This window comes from Barbatula barbatula (assembly GCF_947034865.1).
Source record: "Barbatula barbatula genome assembly, chromosome: 3".
Lineage (NCBI taxonomy): Eukaryota > Metazoa > Chordata > Actinopteri > Cypriniformes > Nemacheilidae > Barbatula > Barbatula barbatula.
The window spans coordinates 131,667-146,129 of record NC_136764.1 but is presented as its reverse complement, the minus strand read 5'-3'; the positions used below and the strand labels follow the sequence as shown (position 1 = coordinate 146,129).

General features: G+C 43.6%; 1 protein-coding gene across 1 annotated transcript in view; it reads right to left on the bottom strand.

Annotated features, from left to right (window-relative positions):
- The window catches only part of ptprsb (protein tyrosine phosphatase receptor type Sb), a gene marked incomplete at its 5' end in the record, with an annotated part of 21,624 nt that extends 7,161 nt beyond the window's left edge, over positions 1-14,463 (bottom strand). Inside the window, 10 exons of the mRNA XM_079453588.1 lie at positions 2,070-2,227; positions 2,305-2,520; positions 2,689-2,776; positions 2,896-3,149; positions 3,325-3,419; positions 8,952-9,096; positions 9,221-9,357; positions 9,440-10,021; positions 11,455-11,724; positions 14,373-14,463. Of these exons, the coding sequence (XP_079309714.1) occupies positions 2,070-2,227; positions 2,305-2,520; positions 2,689-2,776; positions 2,896-3,149; positions 3,325-3,419; positions 8,952-9,096; positions 9,221-9,357; positions 9,440-10,021; positions 11,455-11,724; positions 14,373-14,463 (2,036 nt within the window). The remainder of the gene's footprint in view (positions 1-2,069; positions 2,228-2,304; positions 2,521-2,688; positions 2,777-2,895; positions 3,150-3,324; positions 3,420-8,951; positions 9,097-9,220; positions 9,358-9,439; positions 10,022-11,454; positions 11,725-14,372) is intronic.

Genomic DNA, 14,463 nt, shown 5'->3' with positions numbered 1-14,463 from the left:
GTTTTATTTCATGATAACAGACGGCTGCTTGAACATTATCCCTCTTATTACACCACTACTGACCGCATGAGATGAAAACACTGAACATGAAATGTGAAAGATGTTTTCAGCTTTCTTTTGATGATTGTCACCCTTGTTTTGTTTCATAAACGGATTCTTCATGTCTGATTGATTCACAGATTTAGAGTTTATTTGTGTGTATCTTCTGTGAATTTAAAGGAGTATAATAAGCCAAATCTCACACAACACTCATAAATGAATAACACGATGCATTCATGAGCAGTTATTTAGGTAGCTGCACAATCACCTGATCCCAAAGGATCTTAGTGTTCATTGGCTCAACCGTGTTATAACAGAATGATGTTAAAACACAAGATTCAAGAGCCCAAATAACCCAAATACTGACACAATAATGATGTTTGTTGAAGCTTCTATATTATATTATTATATATATTGCAGAAGTGATGTTGACTCAATGCAGTTAACACGGACAAGAGATCAGCAGCCCAGAATGTGATTGTTACACTACAATAAAAGAAATCTGAAGTTGCTCTTCGTCTTTATGTGACTGGTGAAATTGCTATACCTACAATAAATATAATGACCTAATTGACCCACTCTTGGATCATTACTAATAAAGTATGTGCTCTTGAAGCGGATCCTTTTCTCTGTCTCAGTCTTTACACTCATTTAGACTCGGTCTGGACAAGTCCTGGTCTTGGACTCCACAAAGGTGGACTTGACTACAGCCCTGACAAAAACTCAGAACAGTCTCATGCTGAGAAGAGGATATTCTGCAGTAAGAATAAAGAAGAGGGTTATTTAAAGTTTCAGCAAGATGAATTATGAGATATATTTGGGGTATTTTAATCTCTGTGAAGTTGACGTCAGACACGATAAACTTCCTGTGCAGAAATAGCTGCAAAATTCTTGCATATTTAATGATTCTTCATCAATCTGATCCACAGATCAAACACATCTCATCTTCATCTATTCATTTCACACCAGACCGCCAACACTTTCATTCTGTACCGCAGTAAATGTGAGGATGATAGAACACTGCGTCACATTTAAACAACTGTAATCATAAAGCATCTACTGTATAAGCATCTCTTTAAAAACACAACTAAACTAAGATCTTCAAGCGGACTAAACAAACAGTGTCTGAAGATCTGAATGATTCAACATGACTGAAGAACCTTCTGGAACACACGGGCTGAAGTTCTCTCCTGTTGAGATCCTCAATAACTCTCAATATCAATAGAAGGTTTTATTGATGATAATGGCGACATTTTGTCAATCAAATCAATCTGTGTACAGAAAATGGAAAAGTTGTGTTCCTTCATATCACGTGTGAATGTGTAAATCTCTTTATTCAGTAGTGATGCAACGGATCCCAAAACTCACCGTTCGGATCGTTCATTCACGAATCGACTCATTTCACAGATCAGCAAACGTAACTGCTCATCAACATTTTATTATTATAATCAGTGTTGTGTGAAACTAGTTACTAAGTTATTAATATGTGATAGTCTTATTTAATTCTGATATTTGTCCTGTGTTTTGACTTGCATAACCTTTTATGTTTTACTTATAGTCAATGTTTTCTTGTACAGCTGCTTTGAAACAATGAAAATTGTTAAGCGCTAAATAAATAAAGCTGACTTGACTTGACTTAGTTACTGTAATTTAATTACTTTTCCATTGAGGAAGTAATGTAAGGGATTACTTTTCTGTAACGTAATGAAAGATACTTCTGATGTAATTCAACTAAATACTTTGTGTAATATATGTGTGTACTATAGTGGAATTGACATCAAAACTCAAAGTCTGACTTTAAAATCTGTGCTTTAATGTATAATTCACATGTGTTTACTTTGCTCAGTTAATAATATCACTTTATGTTGTTATTTATGATTTATGTGAATGAATGTAAAGAGCCGTTTCATGTCTATCCTTGAATCACTTGACTTATCAAGGTTGATGTAGGATATAGAAAGTCTTTAGAATTAGTAAAGTAATTATAAAAGATAGTATACTATCTTTATTTCAGTGTAGTTCAGACTCACTTCTTGTAGAGGAGGATCGCGATGACGATGCAGATGATAAAAACAACAGCGAGGACGGGACCCACCACCCAGATGAGACCGTCTCCCGCGTCCAGAGGCTGAGGATCTGAGTCAGGGGCGATGACGGGCTCTGTGTACGGGCTGGCCACAAACATCTTCTGAACACACACACGAACACAGGAGCGTTACACCTGCACGCACACACACCCACCCACCCACAGGCGGCACATCTTACCCCAGTGGTGGAGTTGAGTTCAGCCAGGATGAAAAAGACGTACTCCTGGCCCGCTTCTAACGCCCGGTTTTCAAAGCCTCCGTAGTCCAGCTGATCTCCCAGCGTGAAGAAAGCGGGCAGGGTTGCGGGTGTGAACCTGGCGGTGATGTAAGCTCTTCTTAGATCCACCTGACGCTGCCGGGGGTCTCGCTGCTTCTGACTGATGTCCTTCAACAGCTGTTGTGTCACATGAAACACCACACAAATCCAAACGTCTCAGAACATTCACAGACTCATCAACGACTGCTCAGGAGAAATTCATGATTATAGATTGTAGAGGCGAAATAATGTGAATTTGATAGATCTGAGCAATCTCTGGTGTGATTTGAAAGCAGCTAGTCGAACCTCCTCGAGGTCCATCTCATCAGGGCTCTTGAGTTGACGGATGACCCCTCGAGCTCTCTTCAGAGGAACCACCACCACATAGATGTTCCTGTAGATACAGACATCTCATGAGAAACTCTTTCTCTTCTCCTAAAGCTGCATGTTTTGATTGACAGCTGCAGGAATATTCCAGTGTTTTGATGACGTGTGCAGATGTGCTTGTCGTACCTCACATTACTCCTGGTGTCCAGTGATGGCAGTATGATGGTGATGGTGGTCTCTGTCTCTCGCGTGTGGTCCACCTCCGGCCGGCGGATCAGGATGGGCGGTGACGTCTTGGCGTGTATGCGGTGTCTCAGACCGCCCATGTTTCCCTCCGGACTGGTGATCTTGAAGTCATAACTGGTGTCCGGCTGCAGGTTGGGAATGACGGCTTTTCTCAGTCGAGCGTCCACCTCCATCTTCTGACGGTTATACTCCACCTGAGGACGTCAACGCTACATTCACACATTTTCCCAGTATATGGCGTTTTATTATTTTTAGATAGTATTTTAGATTTTCCTGGAAAATCTTTTCAATGTTCAGGAGCGAAGCATTAAACATAATGTTCATAAAGCCTGAAATAAAAGACACGTTTCAGTTTGTTGCAAGACTCACAGTGAACCGATAGGGTGCGCTGCTCTCTGGAAACTCCCACGTCAACAACACGCTGGTCTTCGTCGCTAAATTCACGGAGAAATTCCTCGGCACATCTGTCCAAACAAACAATAAATGAGCGTGAGACATTACACAAACACACGTGATGGGAGAGTCCGGCGTCCGTCTGTCCTGTAACGAAGGTTAGCACGTCTTCAAACGACCAAACAAGGATTTCTGTAATTGTGCCACACCACAAACTGGACGTGAGAGTGAAGGAAAACAGACGTGAAGGGCGGTGAAGGAATACAGGAGGAGGAAAAACACACACCTGACCATGAAGCAAAGCGCTCCTCACTCGACTGGACTGGACTGAACGAGAGCTGAACACTCACCTCAGAGACATGAACCTCAGCGCAACACGTTACCTGTGTGTGGGTCATTATCCACTGGTGCTGGTTGGGTGGATGGGTAGTTGAGGGTGGATGTGGTATAAGTGAAGGCTTAGGGGTTTTCTCATTCAGGGCCATACCTGTGTCAAAGGCTGTGGTTCTGTAAAACACCTGCGGGCCGCACGGGCTGGACCCACCGCTCTCTTGAGCGCACATTCTCACAGCATACGCCCGGTCGGGGTTCAGCCCGTGAACGGTGCAGCTGGACGAGTTCATGGGCAACAACAGAGTCTGTGGCTCATCGTCACCTGACTCTCCGTACACGAGCGCGTATCTCAGTTCGCCGCCGCTGCGATTCCAGGGCGTAGGAGGAATCCAGGAGAAGTGCAGTGAGCAGCAGGTGGCGTTGATGTTTTCGGACAGCTCGGGAAACTCAGCAGCTGGGATCTCGAGGTCCTCGCGAGCTTCTTCACCATAACCGGAGCGCCCTCTAGCTGCAAGCAGGAAGGAGTACACGGCTCCGGGACGCAGGCCAGACGCAACGTACTTGCGCTCTTTGGGTCTGAGGTGAACGGATTCAAAGCGGCTGTGGTTCTTAAGAGTGTACGTGAGCCGGAAGCCAAGGATCTCCAGCAGAGGACCGGAGGAGTGTTGAGGAGTCCAGAACACTTCAGCAGCAGTCTCATTAAACAGACGAAGCGTCAGACGCGGAGCAGACGGCACTGTGGGAAAAGAACAGAAGAAGACTGTCAACACAAAACACATCCATGGATTCTGATTGGTCAATGCAGCATTCAAGAGTCATAAAAGCAAGTAAAGATCCAGTGAGAGTTTGATGAAGACCTCACTTTACACGACTACATCATCTTTCTGAGTAAAACACAGTCACTCGATTCAACATACAGCACTCCATCAAAACAAGATTTCACCTTTTTTCAGACATCCACACTGAACTATTTACAATATTATCATGTGTGCATTTTTAAAACAATATCAATAAGTGAGTGATAATGTTCAGCAGCCGGTTGTTACGTCAGAATAATCCCTTCAGTGTGATCGTGAAGCGGAGGGTCTTGTGTGTCACTGAAGGGGTTTATTTCATGATAACAGACGGCTGCTTGAACATTATCCCTCTTATTACACGACTACTGACCGCATGAGATGAAAACACTGGACATGAAATGTGAAATATTTGATCAGCTCATGTTTACTGAATGCAGATCTTCTGTGAGGAAAAGACGTTTGCTTTTGGTTTTAAGGTGAGAAACAGCGTTCAAATGTCACAAACAGGCAAATTGGTTTTATCATTTGTAAATATAATGCCATATATGTTATTAAAATATATATTTATATTTAATTTGTCAAAAAACCTGTAAAAATGGTTTGCTGCATCCGGGTTACCGTGTGTTTGAAAGGTTTGCATTAAGTAAGGGATAATCCGAAGCAAGCCGTGGGTTTTAATGCAGGACGTGGAGGCCAAGAACCACCCGACGCAAAAGTGCATTAAAATCCTTTAACGCACGGCTAGCCGTGGATTATCCGTCTTAACCATAAACATTGTACAACTGACATGACTGAACACACACACACAGAGAGAGAGAGAGACTCACGTGGTGTAGGAGTCCTGATCAGCAGAGCATTACTCTGAACTCCGTCACCTTTAACCGTGTACGCTACAACACTGATGGAGTACAACGCATCCGGCTGAAGCTCATCAATCACCGTCTCCTGAACACACACACATCAGTCATTTCATCTGTGTGCAGCACTTCAGTGTTTTGTGTGTAATATCATAAATCATTCATCACATCATTTGTTTGATTCATTCGTAGAATTGTTTCTTTAAACTAATCCCTGAAGATGTTACGAGCATTATCTCCACATCATGTGTGCGGTGTGGTGTTATGACATCAGCACATACTCACATACAGCGTGATGTCATCCAAAGCTCTCTAACGGGTCCCAGCAGCACGAGACCGACAGAGATGTGAGGAGAAGAGAGCGTGAGATCTCACAGTGTGATGACAGTCAAATTTCTTTTCATTGACAGAATAAACAAACACAAGATTTTCCTGACGTCAGTCGACCGATTGTGTTTGAGAAGCTAAGAGCAGATGATCATCAGATGAACTCACCTGCTCGTCGTCCAGCATGATGTCTTTAATGTGAGGAACACCTCTTGACTGCTCGTCCTCCATGAGCGCAGAGTGAAGCTGATAACCGCGAATCTGCCCGTTCCGTTGCCCTGGCAACACCGAGCGCCATGACACTCTGATGGAGGTGCTGTTGAGCGGCTGCACCTTCACCTGTCCGGGTGGCGCTCCAGGCACTAAACAATACACACAAACACCTTCAAAAACAACAATTCACACAAAAACATCTCTGAGATCTTAAGCAAGTGAAGAAAATCTATTCTGAGATTGAATACAGATCTTCTTTGCTACTAAACCAGTGCTTACATCAAATATACGTATTCTTCATGTAGTTCATGTAAAGTATAAGTTCAATTACACCATAGTCTGTTTGAATACTGGACTCTGATTGGCCAGTCGCGACATTCCAAGGTTTGTTCTTTTCAAATAAAAACTGCTCAAAACTAAAAACGCACTGTGACCCGCAAATCATTTACTAATATATCACAAACATTACATTTAAATATGTCTTCTAATAACATACATGGCATTATATTTACAAATGTTTGAACATCATTTCTTTACAACCGAAACTAAACGTCTTTTCCTCACAGAAGATCTGCATTCAGTAAACATGAGCTGATCAAATATTTCACATTTCATGTCCAGTGTTTTCATCTCTTGCGGTCAGTAGTGGTGTAATAAGAGGGATAATGTTCAAGCAGCCGTCTGTTATCATGAAATAAACCCCTTCAGTGACACACAAGACCCTCCGCTTCACGATCACACTGTAGGGATTATTCTGACGTAACAACCGGCTGCTGAACATTATCACTTACTTATTCTCTCGCATTTTTGTGATTTAAAAAAAAGCTCCAGGTTTCATTGCATATATTTTATCGGAGTGTAAACTTTACCGTCTTCATCAGTTCTGCAGTGGACGGGCGAGCTCTCAGGTCCACGGCCCGGCGCCGTCACGGCCGCTACAGTGATGCGGTACGAGCTCCATCGCCGCAGGTTCTTCAGAAGCATCTGTCCTGAATCAGACTCAGAACGAATCATCTGCAGTGAGTCACACTCGCCCCCGTCATCATCACATATCTGGTACCGCAACTCATAACCGAGCAATCGGTCGTTCCACCCGTCCTCTGGAGGCGGAGACCAACTTACCGTCAGCGAGGTGGAGGTCGCACTGATGCAGCGGACCTCGCGAGGAGATGCCGACGGCTCTGACGGTCAGAGCGCAAAACAGTCAAAAATAAAACACAAAAGAAAGCAGAACTGAGGAACATGGAGGACGATAACATGAAACATTCAATCAAAGTCAAACATGAAGGACGAAAACAAATCACATGCAACCAAATCCAGAGACTCCAGTTACATGACACTCAAGAGATGAACGACGCAAAACAAAGACTAAAACTAATGACATCAGTCATGTGACGTCTTGACCAGAACGCACAACTCTGTTGCTAAACCAGTGAGTGTGTAATGATGAGTGACTGCACCGTTGCCATGGCAACATGGACTGATGGATGGATGGCTGCATCGGATGAGAGATCAGACTTCCAGAGCAGCTGTTGACAGAGAGACGAGTCTGATGAAGAGAGATGATAGCACACAAATGAGCTTTAATGGGAAACCTGACACACATCTCTCTCTCTCTTTCTTTCTTCACCCGACACTCGTCACACACACACACTGACCAACAAATATGACAATGAGATGGATGACGAACACACACACACACACACACAGTGTTTGTGAAGCACCTGTCTGAAGTATCTTACCGTACACAATCAAGTGTTTCATCATGAACACTTCCCATCTCAGACTTTTGATCTCTTGACTTAATGTTTTCACAGAGACCCACAACACGGCTGTGACATGGCTGATACTCACTTCATCCTCTCAGTCCTCTCTTCCATCAAAAAGAGCATCAACGTTTCTTTAGTTGTGATTATATTTGTAGATCAGGACTGAGTCATGCTGTATGATTTACAATACAAACAACTATTTCATAAATGAATAGAGTGACTAAAATGAACACGGAGAACCTCAAACCAGAACTCATCTCATCATGTTCGTCTTCACTGACACACACTCATGAATGAAACCACACTTACCTTGAAGTGTCCTGGAGAACGGCCCTGTACATTAACATCTCATATTCAGCACTGACAATACAAACAATCCCTTCACCAAACCATTCACGAGAGAGAGAGAGAGAGAGAGAGAGAGAGAGAGACTCGTCCAGTCTGCTGGTGGCTTCTGAGAACACTTGACACACGGAGAATTCACTGAACCTTCTCTACCATCTCTTCTCCATTACAGGGGAAGTTCACTCAAATCTACTTTGTGTGATGTGTTACTCGCCCACATGACGTTAAACATGTTACGAGAAATTCCGGCGTCTTCGGCCTCCTCATAGACATCATGGTGTCAGTTGTTGTCAAGGTCCAGAAAAGCACATGTGACATCGGTCCATCTGCTCATAATGCATCAGTACTATAACATATTCTAATTTGAGAATGGTTGATGTGCGGAAAAAATTATTACGAACCAAAATAGCGACTTTAATGGATATATTCTCCTCTGTCTTGTCAGTGTATGGTGCGTGTTCACGAAAGCACTTCTTCTTCATCGTCGTAGTCTTCTCGAGAGCACTTTGACACATTTGCATTAGGTTTATACAGTGCAAGACTTCCTCAATATCGAAATCATCAGACCGTCCATCTCAAAACATGTTGAACGTCATGTGGGTGTGTAAACAAAAACACAATTTAGATTCTGGAATGAACTTTCCCTGTAAGCAGCAGGTCAGATCAAACACATCAACAAAATTACAGTTCATTCATTGAACAAACTGCACCAGTGACACACAACAATCTTTAAAGATGACTATAATTTCTCAAATGTGTTTGACCATCATAGAACAGCAGACACGCTAGTGAATCCTCCCGTGTTCTCAGTTATGATCATGTCTACTTCAGAGGACAGAAATCATATTACACTCAATCATCCAGAAACACATCCAGATCTCCTGCACCACATCATCTCTACACTCGTGTGGTGTGCTGTGGGGTGATCTGGAGATCAGTCAAACAGAAGGTCAGAGACATACTCGCTTGAGCCGTTCGCTGGTTGATCTCGGTGGTGAATGCTCCCATGCCTTTGATAGAGACAGCGGCTAGAGAGAAGATGTATTCCGTGTTGGCCCGCAAACCCTCCGCCACGTATGACGTTCTGGGTTCAAAAGTCCTCGTTTCCTGTTTGATGGAAAGAGTTATTCAAGATCAAAACATTGACAAAGAGACGTCACAAGCGCTCACACTTTTGCAAAAGCTGAAATAAACTCAGAATTTGTGTAGACAAGATGAATGCTGTGGTCACCTGGACGTCCAGCTCCGGAGCTTTGTAGATCAGCTGGTAGCTTTTCACCGGCTCTTTGGAGTACGCAGGCTCCCAGCTCAACTCCACGCTCGTGTCCGTCACTTTCCCCACCTGAAACTTTCCCGGTTGTCCAGGAACTGAAACACAGACGTGAACACATGAACGCACACGTGTCAGCCGGACGCTCGCCAGCTCCTGAAGTCTCGCTTGTGCACTCACCTCCAGGTCTCACTTTGACATGAACAGGATCAGAGAACGGTCCGTCGCCCACAGACGTGAAGGCCACCACGCGGATGGTGTATGTCTCAGAAGGCACTAAACTGTTGATGGTGGTGATGACGCTGTCCTGGACATTATGAATCTGCCAGTTGCTCATTGGCTGTGAAGGATCCATGGTGTAAAACACGCGATAGCCTTTAATCAAACCGTTGGGTTCCTCGGGCTCGTCCCAGCGCACCATCACGGCGTTAAGAGATACGATTCGCGCCTGGATGTTGCGGGGCGGACTGGCTGGGGCCTGCTCGCCGGTGCGAGCTTCTACCTTGTTGCTGGGCGGTCCCTGTCCGATGGTGTTGACGGCAGAAACGCGGATCTCGTACTCGGTGTTGGGGTACAGACCGCCGATGCTGTAGCGTGTGGTGGTGATGGAGTCCACAGTCTCAAACTTGCTGTCTGGAGACTTGGCGCGGTACTGAATGATGTAATAGGAAACAGGGTCCGGGTTACCCGAGTCCCAGGTGATAGTGACGCTGGTGGGGGTCGTCTCCGTGACGATGGGGGTCCCAGGAGCTCTGGGCAAAGCTGCAAAACACAAAGGAAACATTACTGTGCTGTCCCTGGTACGCTCTTGGTCTCGTTGGGAGAAATACAAATGATTCTTCATACTGAGATCTCTGATATCTTACTGCAGGTTTTGATATATATGAAAGAAAAATGTTATATGTTTGAGCTGATATTGAGATCGTCAATATTATTGAGATCTTTTGATTGCAGACGAGACAAATCTGAGCTCAGCTTGACACATTGTTGATGTCAGATGGTCTAGTCTAAGGGGTTTTCAAACTTTATGATGCCAAGGATCCACAAGTAAGATGAACCTATTGTGAGAGACCCTTCTCTAAAATACATAACATATACATTTTATGCGTTTAGTAATAATAATAATTTTCAATTCAAATGTATTTGTGCTGTGGCAGCTTTCGCTTTGAGTGTGAAAAATAAACTATAGTGTAAAAACTCACTAGACAGATCCAAATATAAACGATGTATGTAGCAAAAATAGATCAACAGAAATGAACCTAACATGTCTTTAAATCTTTTATTCCCTGCAATTTTCTGGAGACCCCTTGAAACCTTCTGGAGGTCCATGGACCCCAGTTTGAAACCCCTGTCGCAAATGGAAAGTAGGCGGGCATTACACCGGGTGATGCAAATCTGACCCGGAACTGAAATGAGAACGACCGTTTAAGTGATTCAGAGTCGACTCCTTTTTTCTCGAACCAATATCTTTCCTGTGGCTCGCATGTCATTTTAAAGATATTGTAATAGTTAATCTCGATGTCTAGGAGAACCCACTGAGACAATACAGAGATCTGATGTGTGACTTTTTATGGGATCTTGAGCACATCTCATCTTCAGAAACTCTAGAGGAGAAATTCGTGAGTATCATTTAACAGATGTCGACAAAACTGATAAAACATTTTACAATGAACTTGAGGATAAAACACTTGAGGATAAAACTGGTCAATTCCAGCGTTATGGATGTGAAATTAAAATGCTCAGAGAATATATTTGTAAGGAATATATTGAACCATCTGTTTATATTTGACTAAACCCTTGTTGCTAGAGTCTAAACATCAGGAAAAAGTCAGTCTATGCACACATTTATTTGGGAGATGTCAAACTTTGTAGGATTTCTGTGAATTAAAATGCACAATCCTGAAGCAATAATACCTAACAAATGAATGAATGCCTCTTTATAGAACATCAAATAGATAGGGTCTTGTGTCCATTTATGAGGAATATGTAGCTTTACGGATGTGACAATCCTGAAAATGGCTCTCACCTGACTATGAAAAATCATGCAGTAAAAATAAAAGAAATGCTTTAAGAGAAATGTCACATGGGGATCTGAACCAGTAAATGTTAATATCTGTTTTGGTAAAACTTACTTTGCTCATGTTAAGCTCAACATTTTCACTCACAGAATTGCCAACTGAGAATGTGTTACTCACACTTGACAATAACTTGTGCCACAGCTTCAATTATTCCCAGACTGCTCATGGCCATACACGTGTAGTTGGCCGACTCACGCACACCGTTGAGTTCCAGAACATTGCGGCCCACGGGCATCTCTTCCTCCGGCGTCAGATCCTCAGAGTTGAGCACCCACTTGACGTAGGGCATGGGCGAACCCACGGCGACACAGGTGATATTCACGCTCCCGCCCGGCATGATCTCGTGACTGGTGGGAGGAATGGTGAAGCGAGGAGGAACACGTCGAACTGGAGCACGCAGAGAAAAGAAAACAAGAAGAAAACGGGGTAACAATGACAGAATAACACCAGCAGATGAAATGATCACTGAAGAACCTTCACAACCTTTAGTAAACAAAGATCTCATTCATATTTCAAGCTGTGAGGAGGGACGTCTCAGCATCAACTAGGTGTCAGAGAAGCCGTAATGATGATTTGTCATTAATACTGCGCTTCATTTCCCATAAGCCTCAGCGAGCAATGAAAACCCTGAATGAGATTTCTGTTCCTCAGGGATTGGCTGGAGACAACACACTTCTGATCAATATATGGACCCGTGCGGGAAAGCGGCTCTTCATCTCTCACAGCGGCCGCACGAGGCGATCGCAAGCCTGAACACGTGGCAGCTCAACAACAAATCACAAACTGATCAACACTACAACATCATCATCATCAACGGACACAAACACACGTCTTCATGTAGGAAGGGTCTGTTGGTTCAGTGTTGAAGTGTTGTCGCTTTATGACGGCTGTGTGTATGCACACATGAATAAACACACAGCTGACTGTGTCAATTTACCATTAACCCGTGACACGTGGAGAGAGAGACAGAGAGGGTGTTAGGGTGTTGCTATGAGGTCGTTAGGGAACACAAGGGTCACTGTACTATATGTGGTCTCTATGGCAGATCTCTGAAGGTATTTGAGCGGTTATCATGGTATTTATTGCCTGTTTATCATCCGCAGGTGAAAATCTCAAACGTCACAGCACATCTGTCTACAGTTTGAAACTTTAGAAAACAAAACTGGCGTCAATATGAACAATGAGTGTAGTAAAGAGAAGAAGGACTCTCAACATCACATAAACTACAGCACATGATATTCAACAGAAAGAAAGAAAGTGTGTCGTGTCAGTTTCTACATTCAGAACATGACAAACACAAGCTGAATGTACACCTGCAGGTGAGCATTGACCAAAGAGAACCCAGAATTGGACACACACATGAAAACATGAAATCTACACGGACTGACCCTTCACAAGCTGAAGTTAAGAAGAGGTTGTTAGTGCGTGTTAGCACATGCAGACACATGCCCGATTAAACATGCCACATGCACAGACACACATCCGTCATCCATGTCATCTCGACCCTGCCCGCTGCCGTTACACATCTGAAGATAAATCTGAACTCACTGGAATCACTTTGTGGCTCTTAAAAGCCGAGGTTACCAGCAAGAAGAGAACATTATACAGACGCTAACACAACATTTGATCTAGACAACAATAAGGACGGCTGAATTAGATTTGCCATGGTTAGTCTGGCCATTACAATAAATGATCTCAAATGTAATCTTTCCTTTATCTGAAGGCTAAAGCGTATTGACTTTCAGTCCTCACACACACACACACACACACACGCATGAGATGTTCGAGATAAAACCTTCTCATCTGAGAGAGCGTCTACACAGAATCTCAACATAAGCCCCTGTTATTATGAACATCAAACACTTAACTACACTTCTACTGTAATATCTAATGCTTAACATTCACATGTAGAGAGAACATATGTCACTTATGAACGCCAGTCACATGTTTTGGGTCATTTTCATCTGTCAACACTTTTCCCAGGAGCGGACGCTTTGAGCGTTTCATCACCGTGACAGAATGAAATCAGGACGCTGGCGGATGACAAACATCACATCTCCCTAAAAACCAACACAAGCCATTAACACGCTTCACAAACACAAACTCTCTCCATTACACCGCGTCTGCTCGAGAGGTTAAAGCGTGCAAGCAGACATCTTTTATTCCACAATAATAATATTTTTCGTGATATTTCATTTGTATAAATATTTGTCATTATCTCTGTGTGTAATAAGTAGAATGTACGAGCGCTGTGCACCCGCCTATAGGCGCATATTCCTAACACGCTCTTTAAACACTCAGTCTATATTCAGTGCCTCACAATAGCAAAGCGCCAACAATGCGCCTGATCACACCTCTTTTTAGACCAACACGCACATGGACGCACAAATGCGTTTACTATTTAAACAACACGGCGCAGGACGGAAAATGAGATCTGCGTCGGTCTGAAACTTGCAAAAATACTTGCGCTGCACCCTGAGCCGCATTGAGCCGGGCCCTCAATGTATTGGATCACTTATCTCACTCTAAAAAACAAATACAACACAAACTCACAATGGCTAAAGTGTTTCTTTGAAGATGATGTATTTGTGATGAATGAGAGCACATGACACTGACATCACACAACAATAAAAGCCATCGCTGCACAAGCCATGATAGGTACTGTACACAAACGGGCAGATACATCGGTCGGGTCAGAACACAAGAGGACACAAGCAGCCAATCACAACACTGCGCTGTTCAGGCATGCAACATTCCTCGTGCAGAAGGAAGTCATTTCCAATTGCTGGGTTTCCATGGCAACGCGTGCAGAGAGAGAGAGAGAGAGAGATAGAGGGAGAGAGAGAGAGAGAGAGAGAGCGGAAGGTTCGCAAACAAGATCCCACAATGCAACAGGAGAGAGCGACATTACCCTCAGACGTCTGTCTAATAACCGCACGTGAAGAACACTGTTTACTGCTCGACTGACATTTCTGTGTGTTTTTTAATGCCAAACAAAAGAACAGAAGAGAGAAAATAACCAGAAACACACCAACCTTCTCGCAGCTCTGAGGGGTTTGAGGGGTTTGAGAGCAGAGAGGGAAACACACACAGAGAGTAAAACAGGCCACGGCAACCATCGCTCAT